This window comes from Saccopteryx leptura, chromosome 10 (genome assembly GCF_036850995.1).
Source record: "Saccopteryx leptura isolate mSacLep1 chromosome 10, mSacLep1_pri_phased_curated, whole genome shotgun sequence".
Lineage (NCBI taxonomy): Eukaryota > Metazoa > Chordata > Mammalia > Chiroptera > Emballonuridae > Saccopteryx > Saccopteryx leptura.
This window is the reverse complement of record NC_089512.1, coordinates 36,246,230-36,267,737: the sequence shown is the minus strand read 5'-3', so window position 1 is coordinate 36,267,737 and position 21,508 is coordinate 36,246,230. Positions and strand designations below refer to the sequence as shown.

The 21,508-nt window shown below is 42.5% G+C and overlaps 1 protein-coding gene across 1 annotated transcript in view; it reads right to left on the bottom strand.

Moving 5' to 3' along the window:
- ACP3 (acid phosphatase 3) overlaps window positions 1-21,508 on the bottom strand; it is a 61,442-nt gene that overhangs the window by 27,374 nt on the left and 12,560 nt on the right. Inside the window, exons 2-7 of the mRNA XM_066350927.1 lie at window positions 13,880-13,975; window positions 10,456-10,542; window positions 9,834-9,986; window positions 4,162-4,260; window positions 2,094-2,186; window positions 359-491 (exon numbers count right to left, since the gene is read on the bottom strand). Of these exons, the coding sequence (XP_066207024.1) occupies window positions 359-491; window positions 2,094-2,186; window positions 4,162-4,260; window positions 9,834-9,986; window positions 10,456-10,542; window positions 13,880-13,975 (661 nt within the window). The remainder of the gene's footprint in view (window positions 1-358; window positions 492-2,093; window positions 2,187-4,161; window positions 4,261-9,833; window positions 9,987-10,455; window positions 10,543-13,879; window positions 13,976-21,508) is intronic.

The window sequence follows — 21,508 nt, the reverse complement described above, 5'->3', positions numbered from 1 at the left end:
AGAATGAAAAGTATCATTTAGCATTAGTTCAAAGCTTTCATTTTCCAGATGGGAAAACTAAGGCCCAGAGTGGGCAATACTGATAATTTTAATAACACACAATGTTTAATGCCAGCATATTATGTTTTAGGTAGTGTTTTTCCTAAGCCTTCTAAATATATTCATGCATTTCAATCCTTATGACCTATGAAGTGAATATCATTATTATCCCCATTTTGCATAATGGAAACTGGTATAAGAGTGATTAAGTGATTTTTTGCAAGGTCACACAGCTGATTGGTGGTAGAACCAGGACTTAGATCTCTGTCATACAACCACCAATCCAATATGCTCCTCTCATTTCTTTAAATGTACTTACCCCCCTGCAATCTAGATTTCTCTTTTTGCTTGTGAACCCCATAGAGGGACAGGAGAGACAATTCTGCTAGTTCTCTCAATTTAGTCATGGTGTCCTCCGTGGTCCAGGTGGGTAAGGTGAAATTGTGAACACCCTGCAGCAGAGAAAAAAAAAAGTGTATTTTTATTTCTAACTGCTCTTTTTGTTGACTTATTATCATCTTTCACAGAAACCACTGGTTCCACCCTTTCTTGTCAGTTTGTTGTAGAAAAACTTTACTTTGTGATAGTGGTATTGATTTTCAGAAGAAAAATTCACAGAAAGTAATTGCCCTTTCCTACCAAGTCTATAGCTTTTGGCTTAACTCTGGGTGATAGGATAATTCATATTTTGCAGAGCAAAGGTGCAGTAGGCAATGACATACCTTATTCTTTTAGGACAGGTTTAGAAATCTAATTAACCCGAGGGAAAGGTAAAGCTGACAAGGTTAGATGATGTTTCCCTAAAAGCTGAATGAGAGGCCTAAGAGGACGGATGGGAAAGGTAATGTATTTTTAGAGCCTTCAGTCACAGAGCCTTACTCCTACCAGCTTCTAGTTCACTGACTCTCAAGGAAAGCCTGCACCTTGCACACAGTAGGCATTCGGTAAATATTAGTTAAATTGCTGACTGAATTCCACAGCAGGGCAGGCAGAGACCTTGTGCCAATATTTATTATCTGCTATGAATAGCTAATTAAGATTGTTCACATTTCAAAGGTGAGAGAGACAGAGAGAGAGAAGAGATCATGGAAAAGGAGACCAAAGAAAGGTGAGGAAACAAGAGAAAAAGAGGTGAAAATAAACTACACACCATGATCACATTATAGAATAGCTCAGCTCAACTGGAGTGAGGAAGTAAGAAAAAAAAAATCAAGACTGGAACCAAAATGCGGGCTTTTGTTTCCATTGGAGAGTCTTTTATACATAGTAACACATCTTCCTTGAAACAGATGCTGATACAGTAAATATACTGGGAAAGTAGTGTGTAAGTGGGTCAAGGAACATTGATGTGGAGGGAGGCAAACTGTGTCATCTGTTATTGAGATGGAACTATGAAAATAATTGTTGACCCCAGACATTCACGATGACCTCAAAATCAGAAGGAGCTAAGAGTCATGTGGGCGATCAGAATCTTGCCCCAGGATTCCGCAAACTGGTTGGGAATCTAGGATTGTAAAGTTCTCTTTCTGGCCAGTAGGTGGAGCATGGTGAGTGAGAAACACCCTGTGTCCTTGAAAAACAGTAATTTATCTAGCGACAAGGGTTATTTTGTATGCGTTATATGGCAAGGAAGAGATCCTTTCCTGATAAATCATTTTCAACAGCCTGGCTTAAAGTTAGTTTGCTTGCTTCTATATCCAGAAATAGGATAATTTTTTTTTTTCACTTACTGTACAAATAACATTGTGTTTTTCATTAAAATGCATGACAGGAGCCCAGCATTCCTGAGTGACTGGAAAATAAGTGACAAAGCATAGAAGAAAAGCAATTTTGTTTGCAATTTTCTAAAGGGTGAAAACATAAATAATGGCAAGCAGTCAGAATGTTCAAGTTAATATAACGAAGCCTTGAATTATGTTGCAATGCCAAAGAAAGCATAAGTAATACATCTGCAAAAAAGCAAAAGAAAACGTATCCACCAATTTCAAAGTAGGCATGAGTCAAAATCAGATTGCACATAAATTTTAAATATATATATTTCTTTTGTTTCTTACCTCACAAAATAAAGGGTCGTAGACTCTACTCCAAATCCCGAAAAGGTCTTTGCCATGGTATCCTGAAAATTTTGGCAATGTTGCTATAAAATCCTGAAACACACACAGAGGGAAAATAAATTCTCACCAGGGTTTCTCAACTTCAGCATTATTAATATTTTGGGCTGGATAATTCTCTAGTGGGGGGTGCTTCCCTACACTTACAGGATCTTTAGCAGTATCCCTGTTTGTTACTCACTAGATGCCAGCACCATCCCTAGACCTTCAGTTGTGACAGCCCAAAATGTCTCCAGACATTGTCAAATGTTCCCTGTGAAACAAATTACCCCCACTGAGAACTGCTAGTCTTTACAGAAAAGTGTGCCAGCGATATTGACTATGACAATGCCAACCCAAAAAATTTTACAAACACTAATTGATCATTTCTTCTAGTACATTAAAAATGAGAGCAAATGCGGGTTGACTGGACACCTGCTCCTGGCTTGTCCTGGAATCAGACTGAAGCGTACTGCCTTCAACATTCTTTCTGGAAGTAGGTTAAGTGTGACTCACATGCAAGTGGATGGGCAAAGTGACAAGGGAAAGCATGTGCCAGGCCTAAGCCCCTCCCCGCCCCAGGAAAACACAGCAGGAACAGGAGCTGGTGGTATCTGGCTCTAGGTGTGAAACTTGGATGGGATGCAAACTCTAGGTTCTGCGTTATTCTTAGATCGTCATGATAATGAGACCCGTTGTTCAGCTATCTGCCTGACGAAACGGGCAGCAATTTCTAGAAAGCATTTTGGAATATATTGTTTGTCTGGTGGATAAACTTTCTAGGAAAATATGGTTTGCCAATATTAACCCAAGCATATTTCCATAAAATAAACAGCATTTAACTATACGAAGATACCTAAGGTTCACTCTTCATAAGAGAAAAGTACTCCAGCGCAATGTTGAATAATTGTCTTACTCTTGATTTTTGAGGAGACACTGCTGGTGATACCATTTTCACAGATTAGGCAAATATCCCTAAAGTTGTCTACACACAGTTGGCAAGACTGTGGAGAAATAGGTACTTTCTCGTGCATTGGTGATAGGGGGTAGAAATTGGTATAACCTTGTTTGAGGGTAATTTAATTATATTTTAAATTGCTCCAGAATTTTACTTTTGGGATATTATTCCACAGATATTCTTGTGAGATTATTTACTTGCACAATATATTCAGACAGACTATTAAAGTAAAAGATTGGAAATCACCCAGATTTCCATCAATAGAGACTGCTTAAATAAATCATACGATGACTACAAATTTAAATACACAGTAGTAAAAGCAAAATGAAGAAACTATGTACAAATATAGAAGTATTTCCAAAATATTTTGTTAAATAATAAAAAAACAACAACCCAGGTCTCCAGTCATGTAAATAGTATAACACTTTTATGTAATAAAAGGGGAAACCGCCAGAATATACGTATTCATAATTATTTGCATATCAATAAAGAAACTGCAAGACTACATAAGAAAACACTGCCAAAGCAGCTACCTGTGAGGTCATTGAGACTTCTCATATACATATTTTGTGATGTTTGAACTGTGTAAACGTATTACAGATATAAAGTATTATTTCCAAAAGTATAAAACATCATATTTACTTTTGTATAGTCTCGAATATGGGGTATTTCACAAAGTGGAAACATAAAAAAACAACAAAACAAAACTATTCTTTGTTTATGAAGACTCTAGTCTCATCTCCTCAGCCTCACAATAAAGCAGGTCAACTTAGACCTACCTGTATTCTGAGCCAGCCACGCACTTTCACCTGGTTCCTCTCAGGGACATGGGTATAAGATTACAAACAACAACAACAGAAAAACAAAAAGGAAATTGGCTTCATTACTGGCTTCTGACCCCAGCACAGTGATGGGGACCAGGAACTGTTGACTGACCTTCATTAAACAGTCTAACCCATCGCCATACCCAGCCACCGGCAGGTACAAGCCACCCCCACTTTGAAGATGCTGCAGTGTCATCTTTGTCTTGGCCCTCACACCCATGCACACCGCTGAGTGACACTATGTTTTGACCTTGTAAGGGCGCAGCCTCTCCTGGAATTCCTCCGATTTCAAAGTCTCACTCTGAAGTTCTTGAAAACGAGGGCAGTTCCTGAAGGGCATGTATAGCAACTGAGGATGAAAGACAATTCATAAAACCTTTATTAGTCAGAACTTCGCTCAAGAAGCTGCAGCCTGCCCTGGCCGGTTGGCTCAGCGGTAGAGCGTCGGCCTGGCGTGCGGGGGACCCGGGTTCGATTCCCGGCCAGGGCACATAGGAGAAGCGCCCATTTGCTTCTCCACCCCCCCCCCCCCTTCCTCTCTGTCTCTCTCTTCCCCTCCCGCAGCCAAGGCTCCATTGGAGCAAAGATGGCCCGGGCGCTGGGGATGGCTCCTTGGCCTCTGCCCCAGGCGCTAGAGTGGCTCTGGTTGCGGCAGAGCGACCCCCCGGAGGGGCAGAGCATCGCCCCCTGGTGGGCAGAGCTTCGCCCCTGGTGGGCAGAGCTTCGCCCCTGGTGGGCGTGCCGGGTGGATCCCACCGGGTGGTTGGGCGCATGCGGGAGTCTGTCTGACTGTCTCTCCCCGTTTCCAGCTTCAGAAAAATGAAAAAAAAAAAAAAAAAGAAGAAGCTGCAGCCTTAGTTTGAACATTAGGTGCGAAGAGATCTTAATAAAGGATTCAAATGTGTTTTGAACTGAATGGAAATTCTAAACTTGAGGGAAAGGAGATAAATGGTCTACAGGTCTTACAGAGTAGGATAAGCACTCAGAACTGAAAACCTTTGTTTTTCTTTAGTGAACTTGCCTAAATAGGACTGTGCTGTTGGTGAATATTCACACTTCCTGGGTTTCCACATGAAATAATAACGGTTTTCTTGCTTTCTTCCTGCACCCTTTTATTTCTAGGTGCGCACGAGTAATGCAGCTCCTTACGGCAAGAGCTTCCGTTTTGGTCAGTTGGTGTCCACTCTTTCTACCTTCACACTTCCCTCTTCAGGAGCAGCTCCTTGAATCCATTCTATTTTATTTTTGTAAACACTAGTCTTTTAAAGTATCAGTCAGATCATGCCATTCTGTGATTTATAATCTTCGTTAGCTTTCTTTTTAAAAAAAGTATTGATTGATTTGAGAGAGAGAGGAAGAGAGAGACACACAGAAACATCAGTCTGAGAGAGAGAGGAAGAGAGAGAGACACACAGAAACATCAATCCGTTCCTTTATGTACCCTGACTGGCGATCGAACCCGCAACCTTGGTGTATTGGGATGATGCTCTAACCAACTGAGCTACTTGGTCAGGGCTGCTATTCTCCTTATTTATGTTGTTCTACTTATTCATAAACAAGTAGCGCACTTGTATGTGCCCTGACTGGGGATCAAACCCGCAACTTTGGCATATCAGGATGAAATTAACCAACTGAGCTACCCAGCAGGGCTCCTTTATTGGCTTTCCATCGTACTGGGAATTAAACCCAAACCCACAGTTAGCCCCTCGTGACTGCTCTGCCTTGCTTTCCCACTATTGTCTTTACTCACTCCTCTCCGGCAGCTCTGTGGCCTTCTTGCAGTTCCTTGAACACAGAGGTTTAAGGTCTCTGAAGATTGTTCCCTGTTTGAGACATTCCCCATTAACTCCCCCCTGGGTTTTCTAACCATTCTGTCCCAGCCGCCATCACATTGCCTTGTTTATTTCCTTCAAGGAGCTCATAGCCATCTGAAATTATTTTACTTACTGACTTCTTTATTATCTATTTCCTATAATGTATAAACTCGAGGACAGCTGGGATCTTGACTATCCTGGTTCACGGCTGTGCTGCCAAGGTCTGGAACAGGGCCTGGCATATTAATAGCTACTGAGAAAACATTTAATTTATAAGTTGCTTCCTGTCATTTCTGATTTTGTGCATCCTTTGTCTTACCTCTCATCCATCCCCTAATGTCTTTACTGTCTAATTTCAGGCCTTCATTTCCTTATTGCTGAATTGCTTCAGCAGTTATTCTCAGAGGCTCAAGTACCTTTTCCTTCCAAGCCATTGTCAGCCAAATGCCTCAAAGCACCACTCATCCTGTGTGTGGCACTGAAGAAGGTATACTTTAATCTTCCTTAAAATTTAATTTTCTTTCTTCTTTTTTTTTAGATTTTATTTATTCATTTTGAGAGAGAGAGAGAGAGAGAGAGAGAGAGAGAGAGAGAGAGAGAAGTGGGGAGGAGCAGGAAGCATCAACTCCCATATGTGCCTTGACCAGGCAAACCAGGGTTTTGAACCGGCGACCTTAGCATTCTAGGTCAGTGCTTTATCCACTGTGACACCACAAGTCAGGCTAATTTTATTTTTCAATTACATTTGACATTCTGAAAAAGGTATACTTTTATATTTACTGTTTTACATCTAAATTTCCCTGCATGGCTTTCAAAGTTTTCCATAGTTAGAAATGACATTGTGAGGGAAAAAGCACAGGATTGTTCATTTGAAGGTCTAGGTTGTAATGATTTAGAGGTCTAAGTTTTAATGAATTATTTAACCTTCCTAGACTTCAGTTTCCTCATTCCACATATTAAAAGAGTCAGGCTGCAAATATATAGAATAACACCTACACATCTGCCCAACATTTGGCACTTTACAGAGTCTTTTCCATACCTTTTTGTATTTTTTAATTGATTTTTTTTGAGAGAGAGAAGCATCAACTCATTGATGGTTGTGCCATTGGTTGTTTCTTATATGTGCTCTGACCAGGGCTCAAACCAGCGACCTTGGGGGTTGAGCCGGTACCCTTGGGCTCAAGTCCTGGTTACCTCAGGTTCGAAGCAGCACCTTCAGGATTGAGCCAGTGACCCCAGGCTTGGGAACGATGCTCTGTCCACTGCACCACTGGCCAAGGCATCCATTTCTTAACTTAGTTTTCTCAAATCCCTATGAACAAGTTAGGTGGGTATTGTTGTGCCCATTTGACAGAAAAGGAAACAGGTGCAGGAAGGTTACTCAAGGTCAAGTACCTGATGTAGTTGGCTCTCAGACCTAGGTTTCCCCAACTTAAATCTAGCTCTCTTTGTATAGGACACTGCCTTCTCGCCTGATTCCTTCTGGCTATTAAATTTGGATTTTCTAACCTGTACCCAACATAGTTTCACTCTTTCCCAGAATGAACTCTGAACACAGAAGGGTAAGCATTCTGTGCATTTACTCACTGCCATGCTTTCCGCCTGCCTTCTTCACTTTCCTACCCCTCCGCCAAGGTCTGGTTCAAATTCTCACTCTCTCCATGAAGACTTGAATGATTGCCCTTAGGTAGCTTCATGTACATCTCATTCTCTGAATTCCTTCAGCACGTACAGCTTATATTTGAAATCATTGCTCACCATCTTGTATTGTATTCTACACATTGCACACAGGCAAATCATTTTTCATCAAATGGATTATAAATTGACAAAGAAACCTAGCCTCATGTTTCTATTATATTTCTCTACAGCACTTAGCACAGTTCTGGGAATAACTGTGTATTGACTGATTGATTTTGTTAGGTTTCCTGGCTGATGTTAGAGAGAACTATTTTTATTTTAGTGAGGAGGCAGCTGGAAGCCATAGGTGAATAATCTTATTTTTCTCTTCCTCTTCTGCACTCTCTGTTTTTTCCTTCCTCTTCTAATAGTACCTGTATTCTCTTTACTATTTAATTCTTTTTCTTCTTTCCAAGTGAGAGGAGGGAAGATAGAGACAGACTTCTGCATGCACCCTGACCAGGATCCACCCAGCAATCCTTGTCTGGGGCCGATGCTCTGCCCATCTGGGGCCATGCTTGCAACTGAGCTATTTTTAGCACCTGAGACAGAGGCTCCATGGAACCATCCTCAGCAACTGGGGATGCACTAGAACCAATTGAGCCACAGTTGCATATGGGGAAGAGAAGGGGGTGGGGAGTGTAGATAAACAGATGGTCGCTCCTCCTGTGTGCCCTGACTGGGAATCAAACCCGGAACACCTATGCGCTGCACCAACGCTCTACCACTGAGCCAACCAGCCAGGGCCTACTTTTTAATTTAATTACTATCTTTTAGGATGAAGGGCTTAACAGCTACCTTGGTCTACACTAGCTAAACTTGGTGCTGCTGCCCTGTCTTTAAGCAGAAAAGTCTGTGTTGAAAGTGACTTTTTTTCTTTTTGGAAGAATATAGTTACAAACTCCTAAGAATGCTGATAATCATAATACTTCACTCCTAATCATGTGATGGAAAAGAGGCAACTAAATACTCCTATCTTTTCAGGAAACACCAGAAAAATTGATTGGAGCAGATTTACCTAGAGCGAGGTTGGCAGGGTTGGGTTGTTTCTACAAAGCATTTAGGAAAAATTCTTAAGTCTCCAGATGCAGCAATTAAGTCAAATTTCTAGGAGCACTGGCAGGACAAAGAGGGCAGTAACCTATCCCAGAGGTCACTGGGCAACAGGCGGGGTCCAGCGGTCCTGTAAGCCGCAGGCACAGAGAGATGAGATGGTCTTACTTTTAGTGTTACTGCAGGGGAATTAGAAGGATTCCTTGTCCCAAACTATTTCCTTCATATAGTCTTAAATCCTACACTTGGGAGATCAGATTTATTTATTACTCTTAAAAGGTTGAAGAGTTCTTGATCAGTCCCACTCGGTGTAAATAAATTTGAGAGTTTCTTTCAAAGTAGCTTGCTTCACAGGACCAGTTAGACTTGGCTGTCCACTGGAGCCATTTATTTTTATTTTTTTATTTTATTTTTTTATTTATTCATTTTAGAGAGGAGAGGGAGAGAGAGAGAGAGAGAGAGAGAGAGAGAAGGGGGGAGGAGCTGGAAGCATCAACTCCCATATGTGTCTTGACCAGGCAAGCCCAGGGTTTCGAACCGGCGACCTCAGCATTTCCAGGTCGACGCTTTATCCACTGCGCCACCACAGGTCATGCCGCACTGGAGCCATTTAGCCATTTAAAAAATACTGATGCCTAGGTCCCAACCTCAGGGATTCTGATTTGTTATGAAGAGTGCCCTACGCATCAAGATTAAAAAAAAAAAATGTCAGGTGATTCTAATATGCAGCTGAGTTTGAGGACCACTGTTTTATAGGGAAGGAAATTGCTTTGGAACCGCCTGGTTTCCATCGTGATGCTTACCAGTTGTGTGACTTTGGGTTCATGTTGTTTAACTTCTCTAAGCACTTATTTTCCTCGCTATCAAAGGAGAACAATAATATTGTCCATTCAGGGTTGTTATGAAAAGTAAATACAATGACTCACATAAAGTATTGGGTACCAATCATATGCTCAACTCTTTTTATTTGCTACCTAGAAATGGGGATTTTCATGGTGGTAGGGATCCTTTGTAGGTAAAGAGATCTTAGGATATTCCAGAGGGAGAAGAACCTTGTGTGGTTCTTTCTGCAAGAATTAAAGGCAGAACACTGGGATGTGCGTGTATGTGTGCGCGCGTGCGCACGTGTGTGAAGATAGAGAGGGACAAATTGCCAAAAGTTGAAAGAGTGGCAAAACAAAATGAATGATAAATATTCAAAGAGAAATTCTGTTCCTACTCTCTCTTGCCTTGGGCTTTCTGTCCTACATTGTTCTTTGCACCTTTATTTAGGAAAGAATTAAGGCTGCACAGCCCAAGGACAATCCACAAGTAGTGAGCAACCTGCCTCCCTTCTCCCAGGCCCAACAAGATCTCCTCATTTCCCCAGAATACTGACCCGATCTTCAGAAAGAGGGACTGTGTGCACCGGAATGGGCTGCCAGGGTAGGTGGGGATTCCAGATGCTGATACCCTGTGGGGGGAACAGGGCTGCAAGGTTTGTCATAGCACTCATCAAAGTCCGGTCAATGTCTGTGCTTCGAACATAAACCTAGAGAGGGAAAAATCAAAGCAGAATCCAACTGAGAGGAACTGTGGGTATTTCCTATGCAGCTAATATGTGAGAAAGGATAGGATACCCGTGCCAAAATACTAGCTGATGTTGTGATAGCATCATGATCATAGGATCTAGTATGGAAGAGACAGTATTATGAGCATGCCATGCCATAAAGTAACCTGATATGCCAATAGTTGAACTGACAAAAAAGACCAAGTAAGTGGTGGCTACTTGCCAAGCTAAAGTATTTACCACAAGTGTCCGTTAAATCTTGAACTTACTCATATTCATAACTTTTTAGGAATAAAAAATATTTGTATAAAGAAGAGTACATTTTTAAACAAGATACTTGACTTGTATAAGTTCCTTGAGAAACAGGTAAAGCATTTTGACTAATGCTGCATTATGTTAAATTAAATTCTTTCAGAAAGACAAGGTTCCCATTTTTATCTCCCCAACTTGCCTGTTGATGTTTATAGGACTCATTCAGGAGTTTTTCATATCTTTTCCTTATATACTCTCCAAGTTCATACTGCTGCTCCATGCCCCGCTAGGGGAAAAGAGTAAAGGCAAAAATTACTCAAAATAAGTTCTGTGACTCTTATCTCTGCATCTTAACTCTCCTCACTGAAAGAGTAAACAATGGTGTACTTTAATAGTTCCACCATAACAGCATATTTTTAAATGAAAACAAGAGAAAGCTGTCATTTTCAGTCATGATTCCCAGGGAAAGCTGTTTATCTTCATTAGCACTTTACATAGAGCCGCGCACAGTTAGTAGTTGGTGGTGGATCGATTTATGTAAATGACTCATCTCTGGTGTGGTAGAGCATCAGCGGTCATCTCTGTGGGCAGATGATTCAAAGGGCTGGTTGACCACTTGAGGGGTTGATGAAAGAAATTCATCATCTGATAAGAGGTTGGATTTGATTAATCTGAAGATCATTTTCAACCTCTGCGTGCAATGTTTTATTATTTGTACAGTTTATTTATGCCTGTTATATAAAAACTAGAGCCTGTTACTCAAAGTGTGGTCTGTGGATCAGCAGTATTAGCATATTTAGGAGTATGTTAGAAACCAAACTCTTGGGTCCCACCTACTTTGGGGGTGAGCATAGGGATCTGTTTTTCACAAGCTCACTAAGGTTCTGGTGGCCAGCAGTCATTGAGATGCACTGCTTTAGCTAGCTCATTGATCCTCAAGCAGTTCTGTGCATCAGAAGCAAAATTTATCTAGGAGTGCTTGTTGAAGTGCATTTCCTACAGAAATTCCTGCTCATTTTATCTTGGGTATAGGCCTGGAATCTGCATTTTAGCAAGTGCCCTGAGTGATTCGGATCCAGATTATAGAGCACCATGCTTTGAATAACACTGCATTCAAATCTGTCTTTAATCCAGAGCTTTCCCAAAGCTTCAAGAGTCAAAGAGGATGTGGTCACTGTGGCTTCTGCTTGGCCCCATATGCTCATTTTCTGCACTCCTGACCACCACTATCTAGAATGGGGAAGGAGGTAGAAAAGGAGTCATGTGTGTTTTGAGGTTTGTGAGTTTCCTGGATGACCTGGGTAGCTGAATAAGCAGGTACTTTTAGGTCTAATGGTTGTTCAAACTTACAACTGACTTTTGAGGAAATAGTCACTTTCTATAGAGCAGTGGTTTTCAAACTTTGCCTTGTACAGAATCACCTGAAGGATTCACTAAAACAAAGATTCCCAGGTTTCCACCCCAGAGTTTCTGGTTCAATGGGTGGGGCCAAAGAATTTACAGTTATATCAAGTGATATTGCTGGTGCAGGGACCACACTTTAAGAACCACTGATCTAGAAAGCCATTACTTGTCATTGTGTAGATTGGAAAGTATCTGGTGAAGGGCAAGATTTGAACTCTAGAACCTTGCTACTTCAAGAGTGTCCATGTATCAATACCACTGGCATCACCTGGAAGTATGTTAGAAATGCAGAATTCCAGGTCCCATGTCAGACCAGGTGAGTTAGAATCTGCATTTAACAAGATCTCCAAATGATTCATTTGCACTAGAAAGCTTGAGAAACACTGTTTTCGGAGATTCTGATGGTTAGTCAAGACACTCTCAGAAGAAGGATATACATTGCTCACAAAAAATGGAGGATATTTTATTGCTTCATATTTATTTTGAAATATCCCCTAATTTTTGTGAGCAGTATAGTTCCCACCATCTAGAAAAATCTTTTGGTCTTATAGGAAAAGCACAGAAAGGGAGCAGAGTCCATATAGAATCATAGTTATTAAGAAGCAGCCCTGAATTGTTGTAACACCTCTTATTCAAGATGCCACAAGCTGGGTAGACTATGATGGGAAGAACTCTGACGTGGGAGCCAGAAGATGCTGACCTCAAATAGCCCCTCTGAGTTTCCTCCTCTATTAAATGTTGTAGGTGAGTTAGGGTAATAATTCTCAGCTTTGGCTGCACATTAGAGTCAACTGATCAACCAAGAAACTTCAAAAATCCCAATATCTAAGCCACACTCTAGACCAATTAAATAAGAGTCTCCCAGGCAGACATTAATACTTTGTAAAGCTCTTCAAATAATTCAAATGTTTGGTCAAGATTAAGACCCATTAGTATTAGAGATATCCAACTCTAAGTTTTCTAAAAGTGAACTTTTAACAAAAAATGATTGATTGATTGATATTATAGAGAGGGGGAAAGAGTGAGAGAGATTAACATTGGTTCTACCTACTTATGCATTCATTGGTTGGTTTTTAAAATTATTGGTTGATTCTTGTATGTGCCTTGACCAGGGAATCTAACCTACAAACTTGTTGTATTGGGACAATGCTCTATTGAACTACCTGGCCAGGGCCAACTCTAAATATTCTTTGACATTATCTCAATAGACTTAAACAGTGCTTTGGTCAAACTGAAGAGCCGTTCACTCTTACAACTGAAAGTTGTAGGGCACTGAAGCAGGGACTACATTTGCCTTTGTTCTCAGGTTCACCTTCTTCTTGGGTGCTCTGTAGGAAGTAGGGCTTCCTGTGTGGAAGTGACCACTTATAAGGAAGGCTCAATCCCAATATACCCAGCTGACAAGAAATCAAATTTTGTATCAGCACTTCCAGAGGAATCATGTTTTCCCAACCCTGTTGATTCACCTTATTGATTACAAAATTATTTTCTACTTTCTCAAGTAGAGCCTGAGAAACTCAGGGTCTAGCTTTTAAGTATTTTTTGGCTCTCTTCAGGATCGCTAAGCGTCTATATTCTTCTCTTGTCCATGCACACCTCTTATGCCTTAACAAAATCCACAGGACAAAAAGATCAAAACAGGCAATGCTATACACCAGGGGTAGTCAAACTTTTTATACCTACCGCCCACTTTTGTATCTCTGTGAGTAGTAAAATTTTCTAACCGCCCACCGGTTCCACAGTAATGGTGATTTATAAAGTAGGGAAGTAACTTTACTTTATAAAATTTATACCAAGTACTTTATGTCAGATTTTTGCTAAGTTTGGCAGAATAAATCTTTATAAAACAACTTACTGTAGTTAAATCTATCATTTTATTTATACTTTGGTTACTCTGCTACCACCCACCATGAAAGCTGGGATGCCCACTAGTGGGCGGTAGGGACCAGGTTGACTACCACTGCTATACACTGTTCCTAAAGTTACTAGTCACTAAGGCTGAGTTGGATATGATTAGAAATGAACGAGGCCAACCATTAGTTCCTCTTATTCCACAATCAAAACACATTTTAAACTTTTTAGATCCCAGGTAATTGTGCAAAATACATTCCCAGATCTGAGCAACTAAAGTAGTTATATGGCTTCAATAGATTATAAACCTCACTATGTTTAGTTTCCCTTGAGATTTATCACCAACTTTAGTTAAAAATGCAACCAACCTGCGTGAGTTGGCCATATCCTTGTGGCCATGAGGATTCTTTAATGGGGTCATTAGGAAAGGTTTCAATGGGACTTCGGTCTCCATGCCTAAAAACCTGAAAATAGATTAAAACAGTAATGTTATAAATTTCACTTAAGTATTTTGCCTCCGCTCATCATAACAGAAGTTTTTTTTTGTGTGTGTGTGTGTGTGTTTTTGTATTTTTCTGAAGCTGGAAACGGGGAGAGACAGTCAGACAGACTCCCACATGCGCCCGACCGGGATCCACCCGGCACGCCTACCAGGGGCGATGCTCTGCCCCTCCGGGGCGTCACTCTGCCGCAACCAGAGCCACTCTAGCACCTGGGGCAGAGGCCAAGGAGCCATCCCCAGCGCCTGGGCCATCTTTGCTCCAATGGAGCCTCGGCTGCAGGAGGGGAAGAGAGAGACAGAGAGGAAGGGGGGGGGGGTGGAGAAGCAAATGGGCGCCTCTCCTATGTGCCCTGGCCGGGAATCGAACCTGGGTCACCCGCTCACCAGGCCGACGCTCTACCACTGAGCCAACCGGCCAGGGCCATAACAGAAGTTTTTTTAAACCACTGGTTCTCAACCTTGGCTGCTCATGAAATCACCTGGGGAGTTAAAAGAAATTCTGAGGATGGACCTACCCTGAGTGATTTGGTTTTAATTAGTTTGAGATATGGCCAGGGAATCAGGATTTTTAAAACTTCTCCAGGTAAATCCTAGGTTAAGAACTGCTCTAAGCTTTTCTTTCCTCTGTGTCAGGTAATGTAAATAACGAGATGACAAGCCATTAGGAGGCAGCGATCCACACATGGAGATTGAGCGGCACATTCAATAGGATGAGAAGGAACACAAAGCTTAGTAGGATCACTTCACTGCAGACAAACCCTGATGGAGAAGCATTTCTCTCTCTCTTTTTTTTTAAATTTTGAAGAGTTTTATTAAAGGAGGAAATTTTAATATGCCGGCCGCATATGACTGACACGGGGCATCTGTAGGCCCAAATCGTGCAGCCCCCCAAATAGTTCAGGGGCTCTTTATATACCCTTGATCACACATGGGCAGAAGTATTCCTCTTTTAATTGTGGTGATGGTAATAATGGTGTTAAAATTTTTGCATATAATAAAATAGTGGCTATTAAATGCTACATAGAATTTGCAACCATTTTGAGCCAATGATTTGTTAGTTTATAGGAGGTTGAGGGTAAAGAAAAAACAGAAGAGAGATGAGAAAAGCAAATTCTCAGTACTTTAAGGACATGCTTTGGATGTGCATACATGTCATGTGTATTTCACTCTTTGGGGAGAGTAGCCCAAACTTTTAAAACCTTGGTTCTTTGATTATAATATGCTTTCTGAGCAGTACACCAAGCCAATCACAAAGCTATTTTGTAAACAAAAGATAGGAGAAGAAAAACACTCAAGAAATACAAATGAAGTCTACGCTGATGTCAGCAAACATATCTAATTGCATTATCTGAGATTTCCTGCACTTTTCACTATACTACCTGGCTAAGATGCCGCAGAGGAACAGTATAGAAGAAATATATGAATTTGAACTCAGTTGAACATGAACAAAAAGGGTCATGAAAAATGGCTGCAGGAATGACTGAGTCATTTACTCAGGGCGGGATGAGACGTCCTGCTACAGTTTCCCCGGCAACCAGGGAGGATGGTCTTACCAATTGATTGCTGGCCTAGTTCATTATTTCAGAATGTGGTGACCTTCCTTTGTTGCCAGAGGTTATGCACAAAGGGTCCTCGTGTAATAACCTCCAGCCAAAATTTTTCTATAAACATAGGTAGGGTCTCAGCCCACCTGTATTCTCTAGAGAACCCTTCCTTGTTGATGTGCATGGCATGTGGCCAACATTGGAGTCCAGGCTAAAAAATCCTGGTCTGGTGACGTGTTCCTCCACGGTTTGGTGAGAGTTGTACATACTCATAATTCTTTTTCCTTAGTCTACTGCTTTAACTAGCTACTACTCTAGAACCCATGCTGATGTTTCTTTGTCTGGTGATGTTATGTAGCTTATTGTTGTGTTGATTCTATTTCTTTTTATTTTATTTTTCTGAAGCTGGAAACGGGGAGGCAGTCAGACAGACTCCCGCATGCGCCCGACCGGGATCCACCCGGCACGCCCACCAGGGGGGATGCTCTGCCCATCGGGGCGTTGCTCTGTCGAGACCAGAGCCACTCTAGCGCCTGGGGCAGAGGCCAAGGAGCCATCCCCAGCGCCTGGGCCATCTTTGCTCCAATGGAGCCTTGGCTGCGGGAGGGGAAGAGAGAGACAGAGAAGAAGGAAAGGGGGGAGGGGTGGAGAAGCAGATGGGCGCCTCTCCTGTGTGCCTTGGCCGGGAATCGAACCCGGGACTTCCGCACGCCAGGCCTACGCTCTACCACTGAGCCAACTAGCCAGGGCCGATTCTATTTCTTTATCCTACTTTAGGGTACATAAGTTCAAAACCCTTTTGATTTTGACTTAATTATTTTTAATTGTTATTAATTATAATAAATTTCACCCTAAAATCCATCCGTAATTGCAACTCTGTACCGCACCTCCTGTACAGCACAGACGCTCCAGTGAAAGGAAAGCCAGAAGGCTGCTCTTCAGAAATTCTGTAAAATAGTTCAGTAGACACTGCTCAAGAAACAGCCTCTGACTTTAGCCGTCTTTGAGATGGGATTCCAGGGCAGTGAGCGAGGATTGTAGGACCTGGATTGTGTCTGGCGTCTGAAGAAAATGGACCTTTTGGCCCCTGTAAGCCAGCAATTTTCAACCAATGTGCTGCAAGGCTTTTAAAACATGCAATACCTGACTATTTAGTCAGGGGCACTGATCTCTTTTCCCTTAGATTGTCAAATAAAACAATAACACCAGCCAATACAACAATAGCTTTTCAGTGTGAATGAATCAAATTGTACCTATTTATTTTTGTCAGATCAGCCAAAAATACATATTTTTTGGTGTGCTGCAGAATTTTAGTAATTAGTTTGTGTGTGCCATGAGATGAAAAAGGTTGAAAAAATTATTGCCCTAAACTAAAATCTTAGTGGAACAGGCTACAACAAACAGAGGGCTAATGGTGCAGTGGATCTTAAAAAAGCATTTCAGTTAGATAAAGAATTACTGTCATAAATGGTGTCCTCATGGCATACTCTGATGAGCACCTACAATTATTAGTCACTAAGGGTGACTTGGTCATGACTAGAGATTATTAAGGCTAACCCTTAGTGCTTCCCTTTTCACAGTGGAAACACACTTTAGAGTTTTAGATCCCAAATAGTGCATGTAAAATACTTTCCCAGAACTGAGTAATTAAAGTTATTATATGGTTTCAATAGACTATACACCCCACATTGGGCCTTGGCCTGTGGCTCAGTGAATAGAGCATCACCCAGCTTATGGATGTCCCAGGTTCAGTTTCCTGTCAGGGCACACAGGAGAAGTGACTATCTGCTTCTCTCTCCCTCCCTCTCTCCCTTTTCTCCTTCTCCTCCTGCAGCAAGTGGCTGGATTGGTTCCAGCGTGGCCCTGGGCACGAGGATAGCTCCATCGAAGCACATCAGCCTCAGATGCTAAAAATAGCTTGGTACTTCAGCATCTGGCCCAGACTGGGTTGCCAGGTGGGTCCCGGTGGGGGCGCTTTAGTCTGCTTCACTAAAAAAAAAAGACTGAATGCTCCTAGTGCCTATAGTGACAGTCCAGCCGACTAAAATGTTTTGAGCCAAATATAATTTCCCTGATCAGTTTAGCACCCTGAAAATTTACAAAATGCATTGGCATAAAGCCAGGGAGGAGCAGGTACAAGCAAATTGGGTGGACCTCCTACTTGGCTCAGCAGCAACCCTAGCGCACAGTGCTCCGCCCAGCAACATGTCTTTGAAGAACATGCAGATCTCCACAGATAGCTCTGCCGCTCCTTGGCCTGTGACTAGGGAGCCACAGAGCAAAGGAGAGACACTAGAGGGTTTGTGAGCGGAGGCAGGAGCCCTGGTTTCGTTTGCCGGTAGAGTTCTATCTGGTACTTCTTTTTTTTTTTTTTTTTGTATTTTTCCGAAGCCAGAAATGGGGAGGCAGTCAGACAGACTCCCGCATGCGCCGACCGGGATCCACCCGGCATGCCCACCAGGGGGCGATGCTTTGCCCATCTGGGGCGTCGCTCTGTTGCAACCAGAGCCATTCTAGCGCCTGAGGCAGAGGCCACAGAGCCATCCTCAGTGCCCGGGCCAACTTTGCTCCAATGGAGCCTTGGCTGCGGGAGGGGAAGAGAGAGACAGAGAAGAAGGAGAGGGGGAGGGGTGGAGAAGCAGATGGGTGCTTCTCCTGTGTGCCCTGGCTGGGAATCGAACCTGGGACTCCTGCACGCCAGGCCAACGTTCTACCACTGAGCCAACTGGCCAGGGCCTATCTGGTACTTCTTTTATAAGCCAACTCACAACTGGAGGTGTGTCACCAGACGGTTAACATCGTGAGTCTCTAGCACCCAGTACACCACAGAGAAGTTCCAGCACCTTTGTTATTACTCCGATGTAGTAGCGGGATATTATACACATCACTGGGACTTTCGGGGGATTCAAAATACAAATGTAAAGAGCCTAACATCTAGTGGATGCTCACAGTATGGTAGCTGTAACTGCAATTCTTACTTTGAGAGAAGCAGGAAAAAAATGTTTACAGGCCTTGAGAAGTTCCTGCCTGTGTTCAAAGGTATTGTTCAAAGATGGACAATGAAGATGAAGACAAATAAAAGGGCCGTCGATAGTTTATTCTATTCAAAAGTTATAAAGAGGAGGACCAGTTAAGTCAACGAAACAAACAGTAAGTCAAACCATGGTTGAATTCTGTTTAATTCTTGAGTAACATTTTAAATATATATATATTTTCTAGTTTTTATTGGGCCGGTGGTTTGATGCCAGGAAGAAAACTGATCAAACTTAAAAGAGACTTGTAAATACATCATCATTTTCAGAATATGAAAAATAAATAGAAAAAAAAAAAACCCTGGCATTTTAATTAACTGGTTATGTGAACATTATTAAAGAAACACACATGGGATAATTGTATAAGAGTATGTATATTAATAATAATTACAATGTTTGGGGCATTTGCCAGCGAGGCTTCTATGTATTAACTCAATGAAGCTTCATAACAACTCCATGAAGTCCTATTATCCCCATTTCACTGATGATGAAGCTGAGACACAGGTAGGTTAAGTTACTCATCCAAAGTCACACAGCTAGTAACGGTTGAGCTGGTATTCAAACCCAGGTGGTCTTCCCACTTAACCACTGTGCTATAGTAAATTGTGCAGTACAAAATATTTTATATTTTATTGGTGTTTATAGCCCATATTCCTTCTGAGGAATTTCAAATGTTTAATGCCTTGTATGTACCCTATCTCCATGCATCAACGTCTTTCCAGCAACCAAAGTGAGAAAACTCAGGGTCATCTTGGTTTCTCTTTCCTCCTTAACATCCACATTCAATCCACAGGGATTCTGCCCTCACAATTTTTAAAAGAAACTCATCCTTTATTTTCCAAGTCTATCACTTTCTTGTAGGTGGAGCACAGAGCGCATTCCTAGCAGCTGTGGCTGATGCAATGCTGTGAGAACACTCCAGCACCTGAAACCCTCCTAGGCTCACCCAGGAGGGAGCTCGTCCGCTGTAAGGAAGTAACTCAGCGCCAACCAGGCAGCTCCCTGACCTTTTCAGCCATTGGCTGTGAAGGACCTGCTGTAATATTCTATTGGCTGAACCCATGTATATAAGCTAGCTTACTTCCTTAATAAAGTGGATCTGCGTCACTGAATCTGGTCTCTGGAGTCGGATCTCTGCATCTCTGTCATCCTCACCCCTGGTGGGCCTTGTCCACAACTGGCACCTGAACAGGAACCCAACCAGCATCCAAGGGACAGGTGAGTGACCCATCTGCAATGGGAAACCTTCTTCCTCACTCCCAAGCCCCACAAGCTCGAGCCCTCCATGCCCTATTGCAGAGTAGGCAAGTTAAAGTTAGTGAAAAGGATCTTTGTACTTACTGGGAGATCCTCTCTGGTTTCAATCCCTGGCTTAGGGACATGCCAACGTGTAAGTTTGGCCGAAGTACATGAAGAACAAACCTTCCCTATCGGCCTCACTCCTGCCCTACTAGCCATACATGCATGCCTGCCTGGCGCTCCCCCATTCCAAAAATATCACAGGCTACCCCTCTCCCTGAGGAGCGCCCCCCTCCACTGAGGAGGAAAGTGGCTTAGCCTCTGAGTTTAACACACTCATGGCTGAGCGCGCAAAAACAAAACCAACCGAATTGCTAACTGTACCATCAGCTACACCAGCCAAAGAAGCAGAAGTTGCCACTACCGAACCCCTTTACCATTGGTACGCTGGAAGGACCCAGCCACGGCACAGTGGCGGGGTCCACATCCCCTTCTAGTGCAAGGGAGGGGTTATGCTTGTGTCTTTCCAGAAAACAGCCCTCAGCCAATTTGGATCCCAGGACGAAACATAAGGCCAGTCCTGGTGTCCCAAGATGACCCCTCTGACGAACCCCCCAACCCAGGAGATGGCGAGTCTCCAGAAGACCTCGCAGCCAACATCCCCATCACCTGGGGGGATATGAAGGCTTTAGTGGAGCAGGCCCAGAGAATGGCCCCTGACGGGCCCCCAGGCCCTGGTACTCTGTTCTTGCTTATGTGTGTTCATTATACTGCCTGTAGAGATAACAACAGCATTCATCAAGCCCATTGGCCCTGATTAAAAGAGAAGGGGGAAATGTAGGTAGAGCGCAGAGCGCATTCCTAGCAGCTGTGGCTGATGCAATGCTGTGAGAACACTCCAGCACCTGAAACCCTCCTAGGCACACCCAGGAGGGAGCTCGCCCGCTGTAAGGAAGTAACTCAGCGCCAACTAGGCAGCTCCCTGACCTTTTCAGCCATTGCCTGTGAAGGATATGCTGTAACATTCTATTGGCTGGACCCATGTATATAAGCTAGCTTACTTCCTTAATAAAGTGGATCTGTGTCACTGAATCGGTCTCTGGAGTCAGGTCTCTGCATCTCCATCATCCTCACTCCTGGTGAGCCTTGTCCACACTTTAAGATGCAACTCAGGTCTTCAGTGTGCTTTTCCGGAACTGTGGTTGCATCCTCTCTCTGCCCTCCCCTCCAGCTTTCCCCATCTCACACCACACTGCAGGTGTGTCTCCTCTAAGAGAAAATAGATGGGGGAGACTTGGATACAGACAAGTGAAATAGTCTAAGGTTCTGGCATAAATAATTATCTAATACCTTATAGTTCTCTTTCTTTTGCTCCCTTTCAGTTATACATGTACTTAATTACTAAGTTTGTTAATTTTATAAACTCAAAAAAACCCTGTATCTTATTAAATTTATAAGCTAAATATCATACAGGGTTATCTAGAACCTTGAGGATATGATGCTAAGTAAAACAAGTCAGTCACAAAGGACAGATACTGTGTGATTTTATTTATATGAGGTCTATAGAGCAGTCAAATTCATAGAAAGTAGAATGGTGGTTGCCAGGGGCTGGGGGGAGGGGATAATGGGGAAGTACTGATTAATGGACATGGAGTTTCAGTTTTACAAAATGAAAAGAAT